The sequence below is a fragment of the Neopsephotus bourkii genome, unplaced genomic scaffold (assembly GCF_033783945.1).
Source record: "Neopsephotus bourkii isolate Nb327-2 ecotype Australia unplaced genomic scaffold, CSIRO-AGI_Nbou_v1 NB_353, whole genome shotgun sequence".
Lineage (NCBI taxonomy): Eukaryota > Metazoa > Chordata > Aves > Psittaciformes > Psittacidae > Neopsephotus > Neopsephotus bourkii.
The window spans coordinates 1-14,708 of record NW_026900859.1 but is presented as its reverse complement, the minus strand read 5'-3'; the positions used below and the strand labels follow the sequence as shown (position 1 = coordinate 14,708).

The window sequence follows — 14,708 nt, the reverse complement described above, 5'->3', positions numbered from 1 at the left end:
GATGAGGAGGAGCTGGGGCTGAAGAGGCTCCCGGCCCAGCTGGAGCCGCACGGATGCTGCTGCTGAGGTCCGGGACCGGGGACCGGGATGCAGCTCCCAGTGGGCTCCATCCACATCCCATCCCCAAAGGGATCCTGGCCCGCTCAGGGCTGTACCCACAGCCAGAGCGATCCCATGGGACAAGGCCATGGGGGGTCCCCGATGCTCCCCATGCCCATAGGGGTGCACTGGCGTGGTTCCGGGCTCCTCACCCTCCTGCTGGTGCATCCCTGGCTGGCCCCAATCCACTGTGGTCCATGTGTGGGGCTCCAGCAGGATGCTGCTCCATGGGGATGCTCCAGCACTGGGATCCATCAGTTACATCCCATGGTGGGGGTCCAGAGGCGGCTCCATGGGGTTCAGGGTGGGATTAACGCGGCTCCATCCCATCCCATCCCATTCCCAGGCTCTGCACAAGGAGGCTCCCAGCAGGTGATGCCTTCATCCTCCTCCTCCTCCCCTGCTCCAATGGGTGCCCAGCAGGGGTGGCCTCAGGCCTGCCCCTGCCTCTGCACGAGCAGGGATGTGGGGCAGGGAATGGGAGCCACTGGAGGGGCTCAGCAGTGCCCATGGGGCTGCCCCAGCTGCATCGGTCACTGCTCCAATGCAGTCCCCTCCTGTGCCCCTTCACCCTGGAGCTGCTCCCCATGCACCCCAATGGGTGCCCTGCCCCATCCACACCCCAGCTTCAGCACCCAGGCACGGGGGGCTGTGAGGATGGAGGGGGCACGGAGATGCTGGGTGCTTGTGGGGCAGGGAAGGAGCTCAGCACCCCCATAAAGGGCTCTGGGGCTGATGTGGGGCGAGCACCCCAAGGCTTGGGGGGGTTTAACTGGAGAATAAAGGAGCGAGGGAAGCGGATTGTGGCTGCCCATGGGTGAGCGGTGGCACTGGGGAGGAGGAGGAGGAGGATGGAGACCCCCTCTTTTGGGGTCCCTGAACCCCCTGAACCCCAAAATCAGCGCCCGGGCCCCCCCCAGCGCTGCAGGACAAAAATACAATTTATTTACAAGTAGAAATACCTTAAAAATGCCCCTTTCATCCCCCCCCCCCCCGGGGTGCCCCAGAGGATGGGGGGGGCCTGAGGGGGTCCTGCCTGTGGGGGGCAGGCAGGAGCGGGGTGCAGCTGCAGGGGGGGATGGGACAAGGGGAAGGGGCCCCCCCTCTTGCCCCATTCCCCCCCCAGGAGCCTCGGGTTGGGGGGGGCCATGGGGACAAAGCTCAGAATTTGGTGTCCTTGAGCTGCTGGCGGCCGGCCTGGAAGGGACAGAGCAAGGGGGGGCATGGGTGGGGGGGAGCTGCCCCCATGGCCCCCGGGGCAGGGATGGGGGGGTCAGGGATGGGCGCAGGGATGGGGCGCAGGGATGGGGGGTGCAGGGATGGGGGTGCAGGGATGGGGGAGCAGGGATGGGGGTGCAGGGATGGGGGGGCGCTGGGATGGGGGGCGCAGGGATGGGGGCGCAGGGATGGGGAGCCAGGGATGGGGGGGCGCAGGGATGGGGGCGCAGGGATGGGGGCGCAGGGATGGGGGCGCAGGGATGGGGGCGCAGGGATGGGGGGCACAGGGATGGGGGGCACAGGGATGGGGGCGCAGGGATGGGGGGCACAGGGATGGGGGTGCAGTGATGGGGGCGCAGGGATGGGGGGCGCAGGGATGGGGGCGCAGGGATGGGGGGTGCAGGAATGGGGGGGTCAGGGATGGGGGTGCAGGGATGGGGGGCGCAGGGATGGGGGGCGCAGGGGTGGGGGGGCAGGGATGGGGGGTGCAGGGATGGGGGGCGCAGGGATGGGGGGCGCAGGGATGGGGGCGCAGGGATGGGGGTGCAGGGATGGGGGGCGCAGGGATGAGGGGCACAGGGATGGGGGCGCAGGGATGGGGGGCGCAGGGATGGGGGAGCAGGGATGGGGGCGCAGGGATGGAGGGGCAGGGATGGGGGGTGCAGGGATGGGGGGCGCAGGGATGGGGGGTGCAGGGATGGGGGCTCAGGGATGGGGGGCGCAGGGATGAGGGGCATAGGGATGGGGGGGGTCAGGTCCTTACCTTGCCCTTAGGGGACTTGGTGGTGGCGATGCGGGGCGAGCGGCGGGCGCCGGTGCGGGGGGACCCCTTGGTGGGGGCTTTGCGGCGCAGGAGGCTGCTCCCCAGCTTCTTGGGGGTGTTGAGGATGCTGAAGGCCAGGGACTGGCGCCGCTCGGCCTGCAAAGGGGGTACAGTGAAGGGGGGTCACCCCAGTCACCCCCCCCCAGTGCTACTGGTGGTGCTGGTGCTGCTCTCACCGGCTTGGCGGGCGCTGGCTGGGCGCTGCGGTGGAGCTGGGCGCTGCGGCGCTGCGGGGTCTGTGCCCGTGGGAAGCACGTGGTGGGCTTCTTGGCCTGCGGGAACGGGGGGGAAAGGGGATGGCACCGGGAGAGGGAGCAGAGCCCCTGGTCCAGGGATGCTCCAGCCCCGATCCCTGCGCCTGAGCCCATCTAAACCCACAGGCAGGGACCCCTTCCACTGGAGCAGCTTGCTCCAAGCCCCTGTGTCCAACCTGGCCTTGAGCACTGCCAGGGATGGGGCAGCCACAGCTTCTCTGGGCACCCTGTGCCAGCGCCTCAGCACCCTCACAGGGAAGAGCTTCTGCCTAAGAGCTCAGCTCAGGCTCCCCTCGGGCAGGTTCAAGCCATTCCCCTTGGCCTGGCCCTACAGGCCCTTGGCCCAAGCCCCTCTCCACACCCAGCACGGGTGCTCTGTGCCCATGGGTCAGTGGTGGCCTTGGCAGCACTGGGGAGCGGCTGCACTGGGTGATCCCAAAGGGCTCTCCCCACCTGGCTGGGTTCTGTGTTCTATGGCTCTCATGTTACATGGCTCTATGGCTCCCATGTTACATGTTCTATGTTTCATGTCTACGTTGCCATGTTTCATGTCCTATATTCTGTTTCATATTCTATGCTCTATGCTATATGGCTATACAGCTCTTATGTTTCATGTTCTATGGCTCCATGTTCTATGACTCCATTCTCTATGTTTCATGCTCTGTGCTCTATGTTCTGTTACATACTCTATGATCTATGTTTTATGCTCTATGTTCCATGCTCTGTGTTCTGTTTCATGCTCTATGCTCTGTGTTCTATGTTCTATGCTCTGTGTTTCATGCTCTATGCTCTATGTTCCATGCTCTATGGTCTATGTTCTATGTTCCATGCTCTATGCTTCATGCTCTATATTCCATGTTCTATGCTCTGTATTCTGTGTTCTATGTTCCATGCTCTATGCTCTATGCTCTGTGTTCCATGCTCTATGCTTCATGCTCTATATTCCATGTTCTATGCTCTGTATTCTGTGTTCTATGTTCCATGCTCTATGCTCTATGCTCTGTGTTCTATGCTCTGTGCTCCATTCCATGCTCTATGCTTCATGCTCTATATTCCATGCTCTATGCTCTGTGTTCTGTGTTCTATGTTTCATGCTCTATGCTGTGTTCCATGCTCTATGTTCCATGCTCTATGTTCCATGCTCCATGCTCTATGTTCCATGCTCTATGTTCCATGCTCTATGCTCTATGTTCCATGCTCTATGCTGTGCTCTGTGCTCTATGCTCCCTGCTCTATGCTCTATGTCCCATGTTCCATGCCCTATGCTCCATGCTCTATGGTCCATGCTCTATGCTCTATGTTCCATGCTCTATGCTGTGCTCTGTGCTCTATGCTCCCTGCTCTATGCTCTATGTCCCATGTTCCATGCCCTATGCTCCATGCTCCCTGCTCTGTGTCCCATGTTTCCCGCTCCCTGACCGCCCTGTGCTCACCTCGGGGGTGTCGGGGCCCTGCTGGGTCTCAGTGGCTGCTCTCTTGCGCTGCTGCCGGGTGGTGATGCCGGGCCAGGCCGCGCTGAGGCTGCTGCATGGGGCCGGGGGGGGCTGCAGGGGCTGCATGCTGGCGCGCCGCAGCGTCTCCCGCGGGTCCCCCGTCTTCATCTCCTCGTCCGTGATGGTGGCCAGCGAGTTGGAGGACTGGGGGGGGACACACACATAACACAAGGGAGCTGTTACCAGGGCCCCCCCATGCCTGCCCCATGGCTGCACCCCCAAGGGCCGTACCCTGCTCTCCAGGGGGTAGCAGGTCTTGAGGTGGGGGGGGCAGGCGCGGTTGCGCTGCTGCAGCTCCGCGATGCGGTTCCAGTCTTCCAAGTGCTCGGGCTCATCCTGGCACGTGCCAAGGTAGAGGCTGCTGCGGCCTGGATGCGGAGCAAGGCAGGGTCAAAGGGGGGGTTCCAGCACCCCAAATGAAGGCAGAGCCCCCCCCCACTCTGCCCCCCCCCATAGCCACGCACCCAGGCTGGAGCTGCTGCCCCCCTGCATGCGCCGCAGGGAGCTGCGCGTCACCGGGCGGTAGCCGGGGAGCCCCAGGAGCGCGGCGTGGGCGCGGGGTCCTGCGGGGAGGAGGTGTCCGGGGGGAGCAGGGACTCCTGCGATGGGAAACTGGAGAGGGAGCGCAAGGAGGAACCCGAGCGCAGGCGGCTCCGGGCCGGGGCAGCGCTGGGCTGGGCCCCGGGGAGGCTGCAGAAGGAGACGTCGGCATCATCCGGTTCCTCGGGCTTGGCTTCTTTCTATGGGGGAGAGCATGGGATGGGTGGGATGAAGGGAGCTCAAAACCCATCTAAACCCACAGGCAGGGAGCCCTTCCACTGGAGCAGCTTGCTCCAACCCCTGTGTCCAACCTGGCCTTGAGCACTGCCAGGGATGGGGCAGCCACAGCTTCTCTGGGCACCCTGTGCCAGCGCCTCAGCACCCTCACAGGGAAGAGCTTCTGCCTAAGAGCTCAGCTCAGTCTCCCCTCGGGCAGGTTCAAGCCATTCCCCTTGGCCTGGCCCTACAGGCCCTTGTCCCAAGCCCCTCTCCCAGTTCCCTGCAGCCCCTTTAGGCCCTGGAGCTGCTCTGAGGCCTCCCCATAGCCCAGCAGAGGGGCAGGATCCCCTCCCTGCGCTGCTGCTCACGCTCTGGGGGTGCTCAGCGCTCCCTGCATCCATGCCCCGGTGCCCCCCCCCGCTCACTTTGCTCATGGTGATGTTGATGGTGGTGCGGCGCCGCGCGGAGCGGGTCTGGCAGCCGGAGCCGAGCGCGAGGTCCCCGCAGGAGCCGGCGCTGGAGCTGCGCTGGGCCCGCGTGCGGCCGGGCAGGGGGGTGAAGTAAAGGCTCTCCAGGGAGTCCCCCTTGCGCTGGAGCCGCCGCGGCACCGGGGACTCCTCAGCACCCGCGGGCAGCAGCGAGTCCTCGGAGCGGGAGCGCGCGGCCTCCCTGCGGGACAGGGCTGGGCTCAGGGCACGGCGGCTCCGGGGCTGGTTCCGGTGCCCATGCCCATGCTGGTACCTGTTGGTGCGCAGGGACCCAGCCTCCTGCAGGCTGAGCTCCAGGCTGTCGGTGCTGATGTCGGCGGGGTTCTGCTGGAGCAGCTCCTGCCCCTTCAGCGCCTCCTTGGGCACCTGGACCCTGCCGAGCTCCCGGAGCTGCTGGTTGGCAAATTCCACCTGGGTGGGAAGCAGGGAGGGAGGGAACGGCTGAGGGAGATGGCAATGGGGGAGATGGCAATGGGGGAGAAGGGAGGGGAGAAGGGAGAAAAAAGGAGAGAGAAGGAAAGAGGGAGAAGGAAGGAGGGAGAAGGAAGGAGGCAGAACGAAGGAGGGAGGAGGGAGAAGGAAGGAAGGAGGGGGAAAGAGGGAGAAGCAAAGAGGGAGAAGGAAGAAAGAAGAGGAAGAAGGAAGGAGAGAAAAGCAAGGAGGGAGAAAGAATGGAGAAAGAAGGGGGCAGAACAAAGGAGGGAGAAGGAAGGAGAGAGAAGGAAGGGGACAGAACGAAGAAGGGAGAAGTATGGGGACAGAACAAAGGGGGGAAAAGGAAGGAGGGCGAGGGAAGGGGGGAAAAGGAAGAAGGGAGAAGGATGGGGACAGAACGAAGGGGGGAAAAGGAAGGAGGACGAGGGAAGAGGGGAGAAGGAAGGAGAGAGAAGCAAGAAGGGAGAAGGAAGAAAGAAGGAGGGAGAAGGAAGGAGAGAGAAGGATGGAGAAGGAAGGGGACAGAACGAAGGGGGGAAAAGGAAGGATGGAGAGGGAAGGAGGAAGAAGGAAGGAGGGAGAAGGAAGGAGAGAGAAGGAAGGAGGGAGAAGGAAGGAGGGAGAAGGAAGGGGGCAGAATGAAGGAGGGAGAAGGAAGGAGAAGGAAGAAGGGAGAAGGAAGGGAATAGAACGAAGGAGGAAGAAGGAAGGAGCAGAATGAAGGAGAGAAAAGGAAGGAGGGCGAGGGAAGGGGGGAGAAGGAAGGGAGAAGCCCCTCTGTGCTGTGCTGCCCCCACCTGAGCCTCCAGGCTGTGGACCTGGCTGGTGAGGTTCCTGCAGCTGAGCTCCGACTCCTTGGCCTGCAGCACGCTCTGCTGCAGCTCCTTGGCCAAGCGCTGTGCCTCGGCCCGCAGCTCCCTGTTCTCCTTCTGCAGCTGCTCCATGGCCTTCAGCCTCTCCGCCAGGTCCTGGGTCTGCTGCTTCTTGGCGTCATAGTGGGTTTTTGCCTTCTCCATCTGAGAGAGAGGAGAGAAACCCATCGGCATTCCCAGGGACCGGGATGGGGGTGGATGGGGATGGATGGGGATGGACGGGGATGGGGATGGATGGGGATGGGGATGAGGATGGACCGGGATGGGGATGGGGATGGACGGGGATGGGGATGGATGGGGATGGGGATGGACGGGGATGGGTGGGGATTGGGATGGATGGGGATGGACGGGGATGGACGGGGATGGGGATGGATGGACAGGGATGGGGACGGGGATGGACACGGGGTTGGGGATAGGGATGGATGAGGATAGATGGAGACAGGGATGATGGGGATGGGTATGGATAGGGATGGGAACAGGGATGGATGGAGACGGGGATGGATGGGGACCTGTATGGGTGGGGATGGATGGGGATGGGGATGGATGTGGATGGACAGGGATAGGAAGGGGGATGGATGGGGATGTGGATGGACAGGGATGGGGAGGGGGATGGATGAGGATGGACAAGGATGGGGACGGATGGTAATGGGGATGGATGGAGACGGGGACAGATGAGGAAGGATGGGGATGGGTATGGATGTGGATGGACAGGGATGGATGGGGATGGGGAAGGATGAGGATGGGGATGGATGGGGATGGACAGGGATGGGGAAGGATGGGGATGGGAATGGATGGGGACAGACAGGGATGGGGACGGGGATGGATGGGGAAGGATGGGGACGGAGATGGACAGGGATGGGGATGGATGGATGGGGACGGGGATGGATGGGGAGGGGGATGGATAGGGAGAGGGATGGATGGGGACAGGGATGGGGAGGGATGGGGACAGGGATGGGGATGGGGATGGACAGGGACGGGGATGGACGATGTGACCATACTTGGCCTTTGTAGTGCTCGGCCGCCTGCTCCTTCAGCGCGAGCTGCTCCTGCAGCTCCGCCACCCTCTCCTGCTGCCGCATGGCCTCCGCCTGCAGCTCCCCCTCCAGCGCCTGTGTGCAGCGAGGACACGGGCTCAGAGACCCCCCGAGCCCCCCAGTGCAGAGCCCAGCCCCAGGCCTTCGCTCCCCATTCACCTTCACCCTCTGCTGGTGGCTCCGCGCCGTCTTCTCGTGCTGAGTCAGCTTCTTCCTGAGCTCCTCCACCTGCAACACCTGGGGTTAAGCCAGCTCCAGGGAGGAGATCCCCCCCCCATGGGTCCCAGCCACGAGGCCTCTGTGGGGCCCCTTATGCTGGGATTGATGGGAAATGGGGCTTTCCCAGTGCTGCTGCCGAGAGCCAGGCTCACGGCACCGCTGAGGCCGGTGCTGCTGTGCGGCATCGCACCTCTGGCCACATCTGGCCTCCTCCTGCCTCTAGCCATTGCCAGCAGCTGGGCAAGGTGATGGACCATGGTTAAAGATGGGGGGAACTGGGATGTATGGGAGGAATGGGATCTCCTGGCTCCCCCTAAATCCCATCAGCCTGAGGAGGGATCGCAGGAGCAATGGTCCCCTATGGGGCACACTGGGAGGAGCCGAGCTGCAGGCAGCAGGGTTTGGGATGAAGGCAAAGACCTGGAGCTGCATCCCCACCACAGGCACAGCACGAGGGGCAGGGAATGCCGCTGGGAAGCAGCCGAAACCATGCACCATCACACAGTGCACCATTGCCCAGTGCACCATTGCCCATCACCCAGTGCACCAGCACCCAGTGCACCAGCACCCAGTGCATCATCACCCAATGCACCAGGGCCCAGTGCATCACCCAGTGCACCATCACCCAGTGCACCAGCACCCAGTGCACCATCGCCCAGTGCACCATCGCCCAGTGCATCATCACCCAATGCACCAGGGCCCAGTGCATCACCCAGTGCACCATCACCCAGTGCACCAGCACCCAGTGCATCATCACCCAATGCACCAGCACCCAGTGCATCACCCAGTGCACCAGCACCCAGTGAACCATCGCCCAGTGCACCATCACCCCCGTTACCTGCTTGGCTTGCTCTTTCCGAACCGCCTCCAGCTGCTCCACCTGCAGGCACAAAGTGCGGCGACCATAGGGAGCGTGCCCCAGCCCCAGCGAGGAGCGGGATGCAGGGATGTGGGGATGCGGGAATGCGGGGATGTGGGGATGCGGGGATGCGGGGATGTGGGGATGCAGGGATGGGGGGATGGGGGGATGGAGGGATGCGAAGATGCAGGGATGCTGGGATGGAGGGATGTGGGGATGCGGAGATGCGGGGATGCAGGGATGGAGGGATGCGGGGATGCAGAGATGCAGGGATGCACAGATGGAGGGATGCGGGGATGCAGAGATGCAGGGATGCAGAGATGCGGGGATGCAGAGATGCGGGGATGCAGAGATGCGGGGATGCAGAGATGCGGGGATGCAGGGATGCGGGGATGCAGGGATGCAAGGATGCGGAGATGCAGGGATGTGCGGGAGCCCCTTACCTGCGCCGCCAGCCTCTGCCTCTCCTCCTGCAGCTTCCTCCTCTCCTCCAGCGCCGCCGCTCTGCTGCTCTCCTGCTCCTTGCCCGCAGCCTCCAGCTTCTGCACCGCCTCCTGCGCCTCCCTGCGGCTCCCGGCCACCAGCTCCTCAGAGGCAGCCCGCAGCCGCTCCAGCTCCCGGCCGTGCCGCTCCTGCGCCTGCCCCAGCTCCGCCTGCAGCCGCTGCACGGTGCGGTCCTGCTCGGCCGCACGCTCCTGCAGCGCCGCCAGCTCTGCCTGCAGCGTGCCCAGGGCCTGGCCGCGCTGCTCCAGCTCCTGCCGGTGCTGGCTCTCCAAGGCCCCGCGCTCCGCCTGCAGCTGCTGGCACAGGAGCTTGAGCGGCGGCAGCTCCGCAGCCAGGCCCTGCGCGGCGCCCAGCTCCTGCTGCAGCGCTCCCACGAGCTGCTCCTGCTGCAGCCGCTCCTCCCGGCAGCCCTGCAGCTCCTGGCGCAGCTCCTCCTCGCGCTCGCCCTGGCTCTGCCGCTCCCTCCGGAGCGCCTCGAGGGCCGCGCGCTGCTTCTCCATCTCCTCCTGGCACCGCTGCACCTCCACCTTCATGAGCGAGCAGCGCTCGGCCGCGCGCGACGCCGCCGTCGCCATCTCGGCCTGCAGCACCCGCAGCCGCTCCTCCAGCTTCTTGCTCTTCTCCGACTCGGCCAGCGCCAGGCGCTTCAGCTCCTTGCTCTCCCCTTCCTTGTCGCCCGCCTGCCGCCGCAGCGCCGACACCTCGTGCTCCAGGCTGCCCAGGAGCCCGCTCTTGCGCTCCAGCTCCTGCATGCACTGCGAGAGCTGCTCCTTCCAGCCCTCCTCAGCCCGGGCCCTGTCCTGCGCCGCAGCACGCAGCGCCGCCAGCTCCTTCTCATGGGCTGCAACGGTGCCGCGGCTCTGCTGCAGCTCCCGGCCCTTCTCCTGCAGCTCCTTGCGCAGCGCCTCCGCACTCCCGTCCTGCAGCGCCTGCGCCGCCCGCGCCGCTTCCAGCAGCTTCTGCAGCTCCGCCGCCTGCTCCCGGTGCTGAGCCCCGGCCCTGCGCGAGGCCTCGAGCTCCGCGTGCGCCGCAGCCGCGCTCTCCCGCTGCTCCCGGCACCGCTGCTGCAGCTCCTCCACCTGCGCCCGCAGCGCCCGCAGCGCCACGGAAAGGGCTTGGTTTGGCTCCTGCTCCACGCCTTTGGTGCTTGCGGCGCTGTCCCCATCGGTGCCTGTGGGGCCCTGCAGCTCCTTGTCCCCTGCGGCGCTGAGCTCCCCTCGCAGCCTGCACACCGTGCCCTGCAGCTCCCGCAGCTCCTGGGCGCTCGCCGCCTTGTCCCGGCGCAGCTCCTCCTGCAGCTCCCGCAGCCGCGCCAGCTCCTCGCGGTGCCGGGCGCGCTCCACGCGCTGCTCGTTGAGGCTGTTCTGCAGCTGCGCCTCCACCTCGGCCTTGCGGGCGCGCTCGGCCCCGCTCTCGGCCCGGCCCCGCTCCAGCTCCTGCCGCAGGCGCGCGGCCTCCTCGTTGCGGCCGCCCAGCTCCTGCAGCGCCTCCTCGAGCCGGGCGCGCAGCCCCGAGCTCTCCCCATGCAGCCGCTGCGCCTCGGCCCTGGCGCCCTCCAGCTCCTCGCGGTGCCGCCGCTCCCGCTCCTGCAGGGAGTGCAGCTCAGCCCGCAGCCGCTGCTCCTCGCCCTCCTTCTCCTGCGCCCATGCACGGCTCCCGGCCAGCTCGGCCTCGAGCGCGGCCACGCGCTCCCGGTGCTCGGTGCCCTGGCGCTGCGCCTGCGCCTGCAGCGCCGCCACCTCCTCCTGCCGCGCGCGCAGCTCCTGCTCCAGCGCCCCGCGCTCCTCAGCCTCGCATGGGGCCGGCTCCGTGGGCTGCTGCTGCTGCAGGCGCTGCCTCTCCGCCGCCTCCAGCTCGGCGATGCGGGCCAGGCTGCCCTCCAGGCTCTCGGCCGCGCGCCGCTTCTCATCCTCCAGGATGCCCTCGGTGTTGCGCAGGGATTCCTCCAGGCGCAGGAGCTGCTCCTGCAGGCGCCCGTTCTCCCGCGCCAGCCGCTCCCTCTCGGCCAGGCGCTGCTGGCTCTCCTTGAGCCGGGCCTCCACCTCCTGCAGCTGCGCCTGCAGTGGGCTCAGCTCCATGATGCTGCCCTCCAGCTCCCGCATCCTGCGGCTCAGCTCTGCCCTCTCCCCATCCCAAGCGGCCTGGTTGCGATCCCGCTCCTGCGCCAGAGCCTGCCGTTGGCTGCTCAGGGATGCGTTGGCCTCCTGCAGGTGCTGCAGCTGCTGCAGGCTCTGCTCGTGCTGGGCCTCCCGCTCCCGCAGCTCCCGCTCCAGCTCCTCCCGGCGCCGCTGGCTCTCGGCGAGGGAACCCTGCAGGCTGCTGAGCGCGCTGCCAAGCTGCTGCTTCTCCTCCTCAAAGAGGCCCCGCTGCGACTGCAGGGCTGCTTCCTGCTGCTGCTTCTCCTCCTCCAGCCGCAGCACCGTGGCCTGGAGCTCAGCCCCTTCCCTGCTGAGAGCCGACACCTCCTGCTGCAGCTCCTCCAGCTGCGGGGACAAGAGGGGAAGGGATCAGCACACACACGGGTTCAGGGGTGACCCACAGCATCACAGTATGTTAGAGATTGGAAGGGACCCCAAAAGCTCATCCAGTCCAATCCCCCTGCAGAGCAGGAACACCCAGATAAGGTTACACAGGAACGGGTTTTGAATGGCTCCAGAGAAGGAGACTCCACAACCTCCCTGGGCAGCCTGGTCCAGTGTTCTGTCACCTCACTGAGAAGGAGTTTAAGTGGCACCTCTTGTGTTCCAGTTTGTACCCATTGCCCCTTGTCCTATCATTGTTTGCCACTGAGAAGAGCCTGGCTCCATCCTCGGGACACTCCCCCTTTATATATTTATATACACTAATAAGGTCACCCCTCAGTCTCCTCTCCTCCAAACTATAGAGACCCAGCTCCCTCAGTCTCTCCTCATAAGGGAGATGCTCCACTCCCTTCATCATCCCGCTGCTCTTCTCCAGGCAGCTTCCCATGGGATCACCGCAGGAGGCAGGGATGGCTCCGGACGCAGCCGTACCTTCAGGACGTCCCCCAGCACCTCTCCCTTCTGGCTGCTGCACTCCCCCAGCTGCGCCACTTGATCCTCCAGCAGAGAGATCTTCCCTTGCAGGATCTCAACCTTCTCCTCGCAGCATTTCTGGGGGCAGGAGGAGGGATGGGGGCTGAGGCTCAGCAGCGCTGCATCACCCCAGTGCATGGATCCAGGCTGCCCAGAGCAGGGAGAGGCTTCCCATGGGCTGTGCCTGCAGCGCTGCAGCCATGCCCCAACCAGGCCCCGGGCCCTGCCCACCTTGTCCTGCAGGGCTCCTCGCAGCTCCGTCTCCAGCTGCCCCTGCTTCTCCTGCGCCTGGGCCAGCGCCGCGTTGTGCTCCTCCGAGAGCTCGTTCAGGGCCTCCTGCAGCTGCACCAAGTGGCTGCCGATCTCCCGCAGCTGCAAGGGTGAAACCCCCCCATTGCAGAGGAAGGGCCGAGCGCTGCAGGGCTCCAATGGGCCAGCACCCCTGCAGAGCCTGGTCCCTGCTGCATGCACCCTGCAGCTGCCAAGGGTGAAACCCCCATTGCAGAGGAAGGGCCGAGCGCTGCAGGGCTCCAATGGGCCAGCACCCATGCAGAAGCATGCACCCTGCAGCTGCCAAGGGTGAAACCCCCATTGCAGAGGAAGGGCCGAGCGCTGCAGGGCTCCAATGGGCCAGCACCCATGCAGAACCCAGGCCCTGCTGCATGCACCCTGCAGCTGCCAAGGGTGAAACCCCCATTGCAGAGGAAGGGCCGAGCGCTGCAGGGCTCCAATGGGCCAGCACCCATGCAGAGCCCGGCCCCTGCTGCATGCACCCTGCAGCTGCCAAGGGTGAAACCCCCATTGCAGAGGAAGGGCTGAGCGCTGCAGGGCTCCAATGGGCCAGCACCCATGCAGAGCCCAGGCCCTGCTGCATGCACCCTGCAGCTGCCAAGGGTGAAACCCCCATTGCAGAGGAAGGGCTGAGCGCTGCAGGACTCTAATGGGCCAGCACCCATCAGAACCCAGGCCCTGCTGCATGCACCCTGCAGCTGCCAAGGGTGAAACCCCCATTGCAGAGGAAGGGCCGAGCGCTGCATGGCTCCAATGGGCCAGCACCCGTGCAGAGCCAACACCCACCAACCACACCCACAACCAGGCCCTGCTGCATGCACCCTGCAGCTGCCAAGGGTGAAACCCCCATTGCAGAGGAAGGGCCGAGCGCTGCAGGGCTCCAATGGGCCAGCACCCGTGCAGAGCCGAGTCCCTCTGCATGCACCCTGCAGCTGCCAAGGGTGAAACCCCCATTGCAGAGGAAGGGCCGAGCGCTGCAGGGCTCCAATGGGCCAGCACCCATGCAGAGCCCGGGCCCTGCTGCATGCACCCTGCAGCTGCCAAGGGTGAAACCCCCATTGCAGAGGAAGGGCTGAGCGCTGCAGGGCTCCAATGGGCCAGCACCCGTGCAGAACCCAGGCCCTGCTGCATGCACCCTGCAGCTGCCAAGGGTGAAACCCCCCCATTGCAGAGGAAGGGCCGAGCACTGCAGGGCTCCAATGGGCCAGCACCCGTGCAGAGCCTGGTCCCTGCTGCATGCACCCTGCTGCATGCACCCTGCAGCTGCAAGGGTGAAACCCCCATTGCAGAGGAAGGGCTGAGCGCTGCAGGGCTCCAATGGGCCAGCACCCATGCAGAACCTGGCCCCTGCTGCATGCACCCTGCAGCTGCCAAGGGTGAAACCCCCATTGCAGAGGAAGGGCCGAGCGCTGCAGGGCTCCAATGGGCCAGCACCCATGCAGAGCCGAGGCCCTGCTGCATGCACCCTGCAGCTGCCAAGGGTGAAACCCCCATTGCAGAGGAAGGGCCGAGCACTGCAGGGCTCCAATGGGCCAGCACCCGTGCAGACCCCGGGCCCTGCTGCATGCACCCTGCAGCTGCCAAGGGTGAAACCCCCATTGCAGAGGAAGGGCTGAGCGCTGCAGGGCTCCAATGGGCCAGCACCCATGCAGAGCCCAGGCCCTGCTGCATGCACCCTGCAGCTGCTGATCTCCTGCAGCTGCCAATGGTGAAATCCCCCATTGCAGAGGAAGGGCCGAGCACTGCAGGGCTCCAATGGGCCAGCACCCGTGCAGAGCCCAGGCCCTGCTGCATGCACCCTGCAGCACCACGCTCCCCTTGCGAGCGGCTGGAACTGAAGCATCTCCGGGGTGAAGGTCCCCATGGCAGAGCCCAGCCCCATTGCAGGACCCTGCAGGCCGTACCTTGAAGGAGAGGTCCCCGTTCTCCTCGGAGAGCTGGCTGATCTTGCGGTCCATCTGCCCCTTCTCAGTCTTCAGGTCCTGGCACTGCCGCAGCGCCTCGTGCAAGCGCGCCATGAGGCTGCAAGGGGAGGGTGGGAGGGAGGGTGAGGACCCCAGCGGGGCTCATGCTGCTGGGGATGGCCCAGGACACCGAGGGCCCACGGGTCCAGCTCTGAACTGGATCCCAGCACATGGAAGAGGCGAGCAGGGAGATGTCTGCGCTTTGGCAGAGCCCAACAGCCCCAAACCAAGGGCAGAGGCAGCTCCAGGACTCCAAGGGCAAACCAAGGACCAGGAGCCTGGGCGCCCTTCCCAGGTAAACAGGGACAGGGCAAAGACCAGGAAGCGGCAGCACCAGGGA

The 14,708-nt window shown here is 65.3% G+C and overlaps 1 protein-coding gene across 1 annotated transcript; it reads right to left on the bottom strand.

Moving 5' to 3' along the window:
- Positions 1–1,226: 1,226 nt before the first annotated feature.
- On the bottom strand, positions 1,227–14,447 carry LOC133209594 (nuclear mitotic apparatus protein 1-like). Its single transcript, XM_061348292.1, is given in 17 exon segments — positions 1,227–1,296; positions 2,081–2,236; positions 2,317–2,412; positions 3,828–4,031; positions 4,119–4,255; positions 4,352–4,441; positions 4,444–4,627; positions 5,072–5,315; positions 5,388–5,545; positions 6,367–6,585; positions 7,440–7,550; positions 7,635–7,703; positions 8,533–8,574; positions 8,997–11,540; positions 12,072–12,191; positions 12,345–12,485; positions 14,309–14,447. Coding segments are annotated over 17 exon segments (4,665 nt in total). The 5' UTR covers positions 14,423–14,447; the 3' UTR covers positions 1,227–1,260.
- Between the last annotated feature and the right edge of the window lie 261 nt (positions 14,448–14,708).